The sequence below is a fragment of the Drosophila ficusphila genome, unplaced genomic scaffold (assembly GCF_018152265.1).
Source record: "Drosophila ficusphila isolate 14025-0441.05 unplaced genomic scaffold, ASM1815226v1 contig_791, whole genome shotgun sequence".
Lineage (NCBI taxonomy): Eukaryota > Metazoa > Arthropoda > Insecta > Diptera > Drosophilidae > Drosophila > Drosophila ficusphila.
The window spans coordinates 21877725-21888418 of record NW_025064737.1 but is presented as its reverse complement, the minus strand read 5'-3'; the positions used below and the strand labels follow the sequence as shown (position 1 = coordinate 21888418).

At 46.3% G+C, this 10694-nt stretch overlaps 4 protein-coding genes across 4 annotated transcripts; 2 read left to right on the top strand and 2 right to left on the bottom strand.

Moving 5' to 3' along the window:
* The first annotated feature begins 233 nt into the window (after nucleotides 1-233).
* LOC108086594 (cilia- and flagella-associated protein 58) lies at nucleotides 234-3319 on the top strand. The gene is made up of 4 exons (XM_017183563.1): nucleotides 234-896; nucleotides 965-1582; nucleotides 1643-1959; nucleotides 2013-3319. The coding sequence occupies exons 1-4, from the start codon at nucleotides 361-363 to the stop codon at nucleotides 3239-3241; spliced, it is 2700 nt and encodes an 899-aa protein (XP_017039052.1). The 5' UTR covers nucleotides 234-360; the 3' UTR covers nucleotides 3242-3319.
* Nucleotides 3320-4133: 814 nt separating this feature from the next.
* On the bottom strand, nucleotides 4134-7076 carry LOC108086529 (cilia- and flagella-associated protein 58). The gene is made up of 7 exons (XM_017183458.1): nucleotides 6984-7076; nucleotides 6704-6923; nucleotides 6357-6646; nucleotides 5850-6298; nucleotides 5480-5796; nucleotides 4462-5423; nucleotides 4134-4403 (listed from the first exon to the last, which is right to left on the bottom strand). Exons 1-7 carry the CDS (start codon nucleotides 7074-7076, stop codon nucleotides 4134-4136), a joined length of 2601 nt encoding a protein of 866 aa, XP_017038947.1.
* Nucleotides 7077-7203: 127 nt separating this feature from the next.
* On the bottom strand, nucleotides 7204-9002 carry LOC108086577 (palmitoyltransferase ZDHHC16). Its single transcript, XM_017183534.1, has 6 exons — nucleotides 8843-9002; nucleotides 8625-8772; nucleotides 8255-8564; nucleotides 7987-8198; nucleotides 7603-7928; nucleotides 7204-7549 (listed from the first exon to the last, which is right to left on the bottom strand). Exons 1-6 carry the CDS (start codon nucleotides 8884-8886, stop codon nucleotides 7444-7446), a joined length of 1146 nt encoding a protein of 381 aa, XP_017039023.1. The 5' UTR covers nucleotides 8887-9002; the 3' UTR covers nucleotides 7204-7443.
* A 46-nt stretch (nucleotides 9003-9048) lies between these two features.
* Nucleotides 9049-10693, top strand: LOC108086576 (NKAP family protein CG6066). The gene has a single exon (XM_017183533.2). The coding sequence runs from the start codon at nucleotides 9123-9125 to the stop codon at nucleotides 10515-10517; it is 1395 nt and encodes a 464-aa protein (XP_017039022.1). The 5' UTR covers nucleotides 9049-9122; the 3' UTR covers nucleotides 10518-10693.
* Nucleotide 10694: the final 1 nt, after the last annotated feature.

The window sequence follows — 10694 nt, the reverse complement described above, 5'->3', positions numbered from 1 at the left end:
TGGCAAGATGAAATCCTTAAATTGAATTTCAACAATAATAACTCTATTACCCCTAAAGATAAACATATATATTTTCTGATTCAAACTTGTATAAAGAGTGTAACAAAAGAGAAATCTGTAAATTGAGTTTAAGAAATATACGCAATTTTATGCTTAATAAAAAATAAAACTTTTTTTATTTTATTATTGGGAAATGGATGGGGTAGCTATGATCATAAAACATTACACTTATCCGTCACACTAACACACTTTATTTGTTTCGTTTATATTCTTTTCTCTCCTTTTGGTTTTTTCTGCTACAGGAGGTTCTTGTTACCCTGTTATCTCTTGTGCCTTTTTCAGTTAATTGATACCCTGAAGATGAATGTCAATATCCTGAAGATGAAAATAGCACAGCGCAGGGTCCAGAAGCCAGTTAAATCCTCCTTACACAGCATGAAGTCTACCTCAATGTCATCCATTAGGGGCCGATTGCTGGATAGTGTAGATGCGGCACAACTGAATCTGGTCAGTGATCTTAACACGGAGTTCTTCGCCGACTCCTACCAGCTGGTCCAGTTTTTGAGCGAACGCAACGCCAGTCTGGCTGCCAAGTTCAAGTTGTACGTGGACATCCTCTTCCGACTTCACGGCCACTATGTCACCGAGGTGACCCAAGCCCAGGTGATGAATCAGAAGATGAAGACGGCGGACGAGAAGCTGCGGCTGGCCCTGCGGACCACGGCCACCTCGGAGTCGATGATGGAGCACCTGCGGGAGTCTTTGGAGGAGGCCTGGCGGAACGAGGACACCATCAAGAATCGACAGGAGACCTTGCAGATCCAGCTTACTTCACTCGTGCGCAGTGAACAAACGACCTTTAACAAATCTGAGCACGAAAATGCACAAACCAATCCGTGAGTACTTCCCAACAAACTAACGACATAACTGAAGTTCCAATAAACATAATATATTTTATGTGCAGCAAGGAGCAGCAAATTCGTGGCTTGGTCTTTCGAGAGCGGGATCGCCTGGCTGGCGAGCTAAAGGACTACCAGAAGCGACTGCAAACGAATCGCTTTTACTCCGAATCGCTGGAGGGTATGATAGAGATTTCAAAAGAAACGATTGCCAATCTTAATATGCGGGTAAAGAGGGCCGAGCTGGAGAACTATCGGTTAGAGCACAAGTGCAGTGTGGAACAGGATAAGAACCAGGAAAGGCTGTTGTGTCTTAACAAGGAGTTGGCGTTGGTTCTGCAGCAAAACCAGGAGCTCCTTACGCTGGAAAAAACAACGGCGCAGGTAGCCGCTGCCAATGAAGAACTCAAGCAGCGGAATGATCGTCTCGTGCGGGAGAACTACAGCATGTTGAAGGCCCACCGCCAGCATGAGGATGAGAAGAACAGGCTGCAGGCGAACCTCAAGGTGGCCGAGGAGTTGAGCAATGCCCGGAGGCGGGACAACATTGATCTTGACTTGGCCCGCCGTGCTGCTGAGCGGGATGCAAAGAAAAAAGCAGACGATTCGGTTATCCTGGAAAGACGTTTCATACAGCTTGCCAAAAAGAACACGGAGCTTAACGACCAGGATATTGTTAATAGGTAACAAATATTTTCCATAAATTACCAGCAAAACGAAGTTGAAGAATTTGTGTCCTATAGAAATGAGATTAAAGTGCAGGAAAAGAAAATTGCTGTGGCTACTGTCAAGTTGGACGAGGCACTCCACCAGAAGGAAGAAATAACCCGCTCTCGGGATAAACTTAGAATGGAAATCACGCGTCTTAACGATGTGGTGTCCGGAGTGCGTCACGAGATCGCAACTATACGTCACCAGGTGCAGGATTTGCAGGACGATCTACAGCGGGCCAACAAGTCCCTGGATGAGAAGGATCTGCGGGTGCAGAAAATATCCCGTGAGAAAAAGGAACAATCGGTGGAACTCAACGATGCCTACAAGAAGATCGATGGCCTCGAGGGTGGGTATAAAATAAGTCAAATTAAAATTACTTTATATATATTTATCTTATAGATGCACTTATTATCAAGACGGAGCGATTGGAAGCCGTCCAGGCAGAGCTAACGCAGAAACAGCTGGATTTTTTGAACGCCAAGAAGCAGATGGAAATCATCCATTCGGAGAAGGTGATGCTAATGAAGACGTTGGACATGTGCTCGCGAGACCGCTCCACGCTACAAAGCACAATGGCCAAACTGACGCACCAGATCAACCAGATGACCACAACGCTGGCCCTTAACGAGAAGGAGATCTCCACTCTAGGGAACCAGATCGAGCAGATGAACCGCGCTATTAAGCAGAAGCAGAACGAGATCCATGCCAAGGAACGATTGTTGGCCAGCACGCGATCCGATCTCCGGGAAATGAAGATCCGGTTCGAGCAATCGCAGCACACCATCGACTCCGATGAGAAGCGCTTCAAGACCATCAAATGCGCCCTCGATGAGGTGACGAAGGAGAAGAGCCTGGTGGGCTTGCAGATGGTCAGGCGAAACGATGAGGTGCGCCTGCTAAAGGAAAAAGTGTCAATGATGCAGAAGGCCATTGATCGGGGCACCTCGCAGTACAACCAAAGAGTGGAGGACATTCGATTGCTCAAACTGGAGGTCGTTAACCTGCGGATGTCGCACGAGTGCATGCAACGCGAGGTGGGCAACAAGGCGGCCATGCGCCACGATGTGATCCGATTGGAGCGACAGCTCAACCGAGAGAGGCTCAGGGTATCCGCCTACTCGGAGGAGCTGTCCCGCCCCTGTCGCGTCCATCGCTGGCGCGTGCTCCAAGGCAAGGATCCCCGCCGCTTCGACCTAATCCGCAAGGTGCAAGTCCTGCTGCGCCGAAACATTCGCCTTTCCGTGCTCCGCGAGAACATGGCCAAGGAACTGGCCAATGTGGTACGCATGCACGAGGACCTCAAGCGCCAGATTACGTACTTGCCTGATCCTAGTACGCGAGAGAAGCTTTGCGATCAGCAGCGCATCAATCGACGCCAAACCCGTCAGCTGAAAGCCATGAAAGCCGAGCTGAGGATCAATGAAATCGATCTAAAGGCCCGGGAAAACCTAATAGCAGGCTTCCAAGTACAGCTGCGCCTCCAGCATCAAAAGAACAAAGGGTTCGTCATAGGTAGAGCCGATTGCAAGAAAAACGCACCCAAGACGATCGACGAAAACTTCATGGAGCATTTATTCGACATGTCGTCCTCTTCCGAGATTATAACCAAATCAGATGAGAGATTGTAGCTCAGTAATTCTGGTCCTGCAACAATTAGGGTACCTTTTACTTTTTTATTAATTACAGAAAATATTTAAAAACCTTAATTTATTCTTTTTTTGAGGCCCCCTTACATCGAGCTTTTTTTGTTAAATTTTTCGACTTTAAATGCCTATGGACGGTTTCCGTGCTTAGTTGCAGCTCCTCTGCGATGGCTCTAATAGTCACATGACGATCTCGATCCACTATTTCCATGATTTTATCCGTATTAACGGTCACTGGTCGTCCGGAAGGCTTGGGTGTTTCTGTATCAAAATTGCCACTTCGGAATCGCCTAAACCACCGTTCGACGGTTTGAATCGAAAGTTTGTAATCTCCTAAGACAGCAATAATCTGTCTGCGAGATTCCGCAGCAGTTTTTCCCTGTGCGAAATAAAATTTCAAAATTGCCCGAATTTCTGCGTTTGTGAACTCCATTTCAACCGATTGTAATTTTTTAAAGTGTACGCTCATGTAAACAAACTAGAGGTGGAGAAACATCGGCAACATCGATGTTTACCGGGGCAACATCGATGTTTTTCCATCTCAAATCTTTAAGGCGCAAAAAAGAAGATTGACACATTGTAAGTACATATATCATTAAATTTCATTATAAATTATTAACAGAATATTGTTATTTTAGTTATACTTGTTGGTGGTGTTGGTGGTTTGTTTAACAAACTAGTATATGTTATTTAAAGGTGATGCCAATACCTTTCAAACGATATATGTACAGCATTGCCAGATACGATTATATTTGACTTCACAAGCGAAGCGCGAAATTTGATTGTAAAAACCGGTATGTCATTACCAAACAACCTAATATGTTCTTTGATTAATATAAAGTAATGTTTATTGGTAGGAACTTAGTGTTGTTGTTACTTAAAGTAAATTACTGACCATCTTGAATCCCGCACCCAGAGTTCTTGGCAGTTGGGCTGGCGCCGAATAGCAGTGCATCTGCTCCAGCAAATGTCTCTCCTCCAGGAGTTTCTGCTTGTGCTTCTTCTCCTCCAACAGCTGGGTTTTGGTGAGTGCCAGGTTAACCCGCATCTCCTCTAGCTTCTCCTTCTTGGACCTCTCATCTGCCTCTCTAGCACTAAGTTCGGCCTTGAGAACCTTGAGTTTGCGATCCTTGGCGGATAAATTAGCCTGGTAATCAAAATAATGGTAATATAAATTAAATATATTTTACCACATGCTAACCCACCTTGACGCTATTAAGCTCCGCTCTCACTTTATGACTGGGCAGCTTGAGCATAAACTCCCTCAGAGCCCCGTAAAGCTGTTGGGCTTCAGTCAGGGCCCTTTCCTGCTCCAAGGCAGCCACGTTCTGCTGGAGAAGCTGCTTGCGAAGGATACTGATGCGACCCAGGAGGTCCATCTTCTCCGGGTCCTTGCCGCTCAACAGACGCCAGCGGTGGACATTCATGGGCGTGACCATCTCATCCTGCAAGGCGCGTGCCTTAATTCGTTCCTGATTAAGCATGCGGTGCATTTGGAGCAGTTCCTGGCGCAGATCCGCTGCACTCTCCCTGTCCGCCCTCAGGACGTCCCTTTCCGTTCGCAAGTTCTTTATCTCCACGCCCATCAATCGCATATCATCCTGGCACTGGGTGCACTGCCTCTGGGTTTGATCGTACACCGTTTGGAGGTTCTCCTGGCTGTGCTTCAGTCGCTCGTACTCCTCGTTGCGCTTGGTCAGAGCCGCACTGATCGCGTTCTTCTCGTTCATCAGGTTGTCCACGTCCTTGCGCAGACGCGCCAACTTTAGCTCGTCCTCCTGCAGCGACTTGGCATGTCTGTCGTTCTCCTTGCGCTTATCCAGCAGCTCCGCCTTGGTGTGCTGCTGACCTAGTTGAGCGTGCCGGATGTCGTTCCGCAGCAGGCGTCGCTCCTTCTCCATGCGATCAATCTGCAGCTGCAGTTTGGACAACTCCGAGTCCCGGTAGCCGATCTTCGCCTTCAGCTTCTCGACGAGCGCTTGAAAATTGACTAGTTGGTCGCGAAGTTTCTGCCGCTCCTCGTCGGCAACTTGCACAGTGCGTTGAAGAGACTGGCGCTCAGCAGCCAGAACATCGTGTTGTTGCTGGAACTTGGAGCACTTGGCCTCAAGGTCGCTAATAGTGCGCTTCAGTTCAATCTCGTAGTTCTCCTTTAGGTGCATTTCATCTGGTTAAAAAAATATTTAAGTAAAAATAATCTGATGATAAAATGCGAAAACTTACTCTGTAATGCATCCAGCTTATCTATCCAGTGCTGTATTTCATCCAACTTCTTAGTCTTCTCCTTCTTCAGCTTGTTTGCGTCCTCATTGAGTTTCTTGAGCTTGGTATCCATAGTGCTGATGGTGTCCTTGAGAGCACGGATTTCGTGTTGAGCCTCTTGATGCAGGGCATTACTTTGCTCCAGCTGTTGATGTTCAGCTTGCAGTTCCCGCCTCAAAGAATCCCGCTCCTTGGTCAGGTTTTCATTGTTCTTCTCGAAATGATGGACCACCCTGCGCATGGACTCAAGTTCTTTATCCTGGGTGCCGAGCTGAGTTCTGTAAACACTTTTATTTAGTAAACTTAACACTATTACCTGAGCACTTATTACTTCAATCGAATGTTCTGTTGTTCCACTTCTCGCTTTGATTCATCTAATCCTGCATACTTTCGAGCAATTGTTTCCTGGGATTTAGCCAATTTTCCATTATCCTGGCGCACTTTAATCAGCTCATCCTCCCGTACTTTCAGTAGATTAATGCGTTGATTCAAAGCCCGCTTATTCTTATCCCTTTCCTGAACTGTGTACTCCAGATCCACAGTAATCTTGGCCAACTTGTTGTTGGTGGCATTATGTTGGGTATTTAAATGTTCGAGATTCGTCTTTAAGGAGAGAATCTGAAGGTTCTGACGGACTTTCACTTTGGTCAGGTGCTCGTTGGCCGATTTCATTTGAGATATTTGCTCCTGGTATCGGGACTCTTCGGTCTTCATAGTTGAAAGTTCCTTGGATAAAGCATCGCTCTTACGTTTAAGGTTGCAAGCATCGCTAGAGGTTTCCTTTATTGAAAACAAAAATAATAATAAAGAAGTGTTTGGATAAGATTCTGTCACTTACATCCAACAACTTGAGTAACTCCTTGTTTTTTGCCTCCAATCCTTCGATTGTGCTGTCCAGTTCAGTGGCATAAGTTCGCTGCAGCTGCAAACGCTTGTTGAGATCGGCAATTTCGGCCGTAAGACGCTCACGTTCCTTGCCATCGTCACGTTTGCTCATGGCCAGCCGCTTCTCATTGAGATGGGCCACCATTTGCTCCGATTCGTCCAGCTTCTCCCGGAGACTTAACACTTCATCTTGAGCGGACTGTTCACGGATCTGTGCAGCATCCTTCTGCTTCCAAGCACCCTCTGCAAATGTAATTTAGAATTCAAAAATATTACTGTGACTTAAATTATTATAATAACCTATGACCCCTCGTAGCTCCTCAATGGTGGCCATGTCCATCTTGGTCACTCGAGCTGCATTCTCCAATCGTCCCTCCAAACTCTCAATCTCTTTACGCAACTCCTGGGACCGTTCCTTCTCCATTCGAAGATCGCTTTTATAGCGAGTGCCACATATGAGCAATCTCTGGACATTATCCGCATTGTTAGGAGTGTCCTTTTGACGCAAAGCCTTGGTTGCCTGTACACAATAATCAAATAAGCTTAGCAGTTTAATGAAAACGTTGCGTTTAATCCTTACTTCAGGGATTTTGTCACATAATTCCTTGTAGAAATCATCATCGAAATCATCTGGCACCAGAGGCTCATCTTCAGATCCCGAAGCCTTCGACATCCTTAATAATGAAATGAAATAATGTTTCTACAATTTATTGACCAAACCCGAAGGCGTAACCTTGTCCTGGCAACAAGTTGCCATACCGGCACAAATACCAAGGGCAACACAACAGGTTATATTGTTTACTGGAATTGACTTTTATTTTTATTGAGCTAGTATGTATAAAAAACGCTATTGTGCTCTTAGTCGTTATGGAAACATGCCAAGACATACCGTATTTAGCAAGTTTGGAGTATAGTTGGAATCGTGGATAAATACTAAAAATAGGCAGTTGACACATAAAAACTAGTAACTTTAGACCTTATCTATTAAGCTAATAACATAAGATTGACTGGATAACATCACAAAGGCTTTGATGTTCGATCTATGGCCACTCGTCCTCGAAGGGCGCATCGTTTACCGTGTGAAAACTGAGACCAGTTCCTTCGGGCTTATGCCAAGAGGGAAGTAGAACAGTTCGCCAGAAGGATCTGGAAAATCATTTTCTTTTAAAATAGATAATATAACATATAACATAACATACCTGCCCCGCACCAGACCCAAAAACAGTTTCCAGTTCTTTTTGGTGCCAAAATTATACGGATTAATGTAAATGCGTTGCTGCTGCAGAAGCCTTTTCCGTTCGGTTTCGTTGATGTGGGCCTCCACACTGGTCTCTCCTCGCGTGATGAGCTTGGCGTGCCAGATGGAGAGGCTTCCAAGTGCTAATACAACGGAGACCAGCGTGAAGGCCATGAACCACAGGGCTCGACGACGGCCAGGCGAAGGTGCATCCGTATCCACAATGGGCGTGGGCAGATTGTGTACAGCAGCTGGTAGCATAAACTCATCGTACTCATGGGGATGTGTCTAAAAAACAGTATACATAATTAATTTTAGTTTATTTTACTTGGTTTAACTAACTTACCACAGGAATTATGTGTCCACTGAGGTTAAATTTCACCGGTTGCCCCTCCAGGGGTTCAATCTCCGTCCAGGTTTCACCGTGATCCAACCACAGATATTTGTGACCAATTTCCAGTCCAAACAAGCAGAGGAACAGGCAACCCAGAGTGGTGTACATCATATAGAGGAAGAAGTACCGATGATTGCCATAACCCACACAGTTGTTGAGCCAAGCTTTACAGATAAAAAACCAATTATTTTTGGAAACTTTTAAAAGTGCCAATACTTACGGCAGTGGTGATCCATCTTCAGGATGCAGCGATTACAAACGGAGCAGTGGTGTGTTCTTGGCGGCTTGGGGGCTATGCACTTGCCGCACATGCTGACCGCCTCCACCAGGGACACGCCTTCCGGAGGGTGGCCAGCCGGGGTGATCACAGCCATAACATAGTGGAAGACCACATTGAGCAGCAGCCAATTGCCCACGATGAGGAGGAAATATGTGACCAATTGGCTCTTGGCCCACCAAAAAGGTAAGCCAATCCAGTAGGCAATGCCAACCACTGATGTTGTCAAGGCAGCCACGCCCACCACAAAGAACTGAAAATGTGGGTTTTGACTATTATATGGGCTTTAATTGGTTTTGTAGGATAGTGTTACCGGTCCCAAGCAGTGAGTGTAGTTGTCCACAAACCAAAAAATGGGTGTCAAGCATACGTCGGAGGCGTAGGACGAATTCATGTGGGCGTTAAAGGTTAAAGAGGTCCAGCAGTGTTTCATATAAGACCAACGAAGCCGACAAATAGAACTTCAATAAGAGTAAACATAAACATTACCAATCAGTGGCCCAATTCGAAAAATAAGGTTGCAAAGCTTACAGCAGCTCCTGACTGGAGTGACCTCTCCAAGTAATCCTCGCCATTTTTATTTATTGTATCCTTTCCTCTTTATTTAGTTTTACAACTTAATTACAGCATTCTTGGCGTTAAACTAACTTTAATTTCGCGATGAAATTTGCAACCGTTTATTTGGTGTGACCCTAAACAATCAGCTGTTTGGTACCATCGATTATTTTGACTATCGAATTCTGTCCACCCCTCACAACAAACGTTTGTTTTGCATTTTCCGGTGAAATTGTTGAAAAATTGCAATTTCAGCATGCGTTCACGCAGCAGGAGTCGCAGCAGACAAAGGGAACACCACAGATCCTATTCCAGAGATCGTTCCCGATCGGAGAGAAGGACAAACAACAAATCGCAGCACCGGAGATCGGTGTCCCGGGAGGGAAAAGGAGACAGAGATAGAGAGCTCCACAGGGAGAGAAACTCAAATCTCAGTTCCCGCCGTTCTAGGGAAAAGGTTGCAGAGCCTCCCCGGCGCAGAGCCCGACACTCATCTTCTAGTAACTCCGCTAGCAGCAGTGAAAGCTCCAGTTCTTCAAGAAGCCCCTCTAGAAATCGAAAGTCGAGACCAAAATCCGTGGATCGCTGGCCCAACGATCGTTTCCACGAAAACAACGACCGGCGGCAGAATCCTTTCCGTGGAAGGGCTCCTGAGGGCAGTTTCATTAATGACCCGGCAGAGCCCTCAACAAGATCACAGCACCGAGGCCGAGGAGGCTTTCACCACCAATCAAAGGGGGATTTCAAGGCGGTTAATGCCCGCAGGAACCAGAGAGTTCGCATTGGCGAAGAGGGCGTGCCAGATGTGTGGGGCAAGAGTCCAACACGGCCAGAAAGCGACGACGTAGAGCTAGTCAAGGGCTCCTATGTTGGGCCAAAGAAAAAAAAGAAAAAGGGCAATAGCAAACACAAAAAAGCAGACAAGAAATCCAAGAAGTCAAAGAAAAGCAAGAAGAAAAAGAGCAAGAGGGTGTCCAGCTCCTCGGAGGACTCTTCTTCTAGTTCCTCCAGCAGTGAGGACAGCAGCGATGACACAAACAGCTCCAGTTCCAGCTCCGAAAGCGAAGATAACTCCGAGGAGGGAGATGTTTGGCTGGAAAAGACCGCCGAGGGCATCAAGAAACCCAAAAAGAAAAAGACTTCAGTAAAAAGTAAAAAAGATAAGAAATCAAAAAAGAAGAAAAAGAAGAGGAAATCTGAGGCGGAAAAGTCGAAAAAGAGCTCCTCCTCCAGCGGCGGCAAGTCTAGAACCAAAGATAGTGCCTCGCATAACGATGAGGATGTGGGTCCATCGTTGCGAACCGGCGGCAGCCTGAACCAAAAGGATTTCGGCAAGGCCCTGTTGCCGGGAGAAGGTGCCGCCATGGCTGCCTACATTGCCGAGGGCAAGAGAATCCCCCGCCGTGGTGAGATCGGCTTAACGTCCGACGAGATCGCTAATTTTGAGTCCGTGGGCTATGTGATGAGTGGCAGCAGGCATCGTCGCATGGAGGCGGTGCGTATCCGCAAGGAAAACCAGCTGTACTCGGCCGACGAAAAACGAGCGCTAGCCATGTTCAGCAAGGAGGAGCGGCAGAAGCGGGAGAACAAGATTCTTTCGCAATTCAAGGACATGATTCACTCCAAGCTGCAGGCCAAGGAAAAGAAGTAGCAGATGGATTGGTTGAAAAAAGTTTACGACTGTTCGAACTTAAAACTAAGCGCACATCTGGAGGAACACCAAGGTGCTGCCCTAGCCCAACGAATGACTTGAACTTTTTAAACTTGTAAACATATTTATAAGTACAAAATAAATGGCATAATATTGACGAAATTTTAAATACCAAAT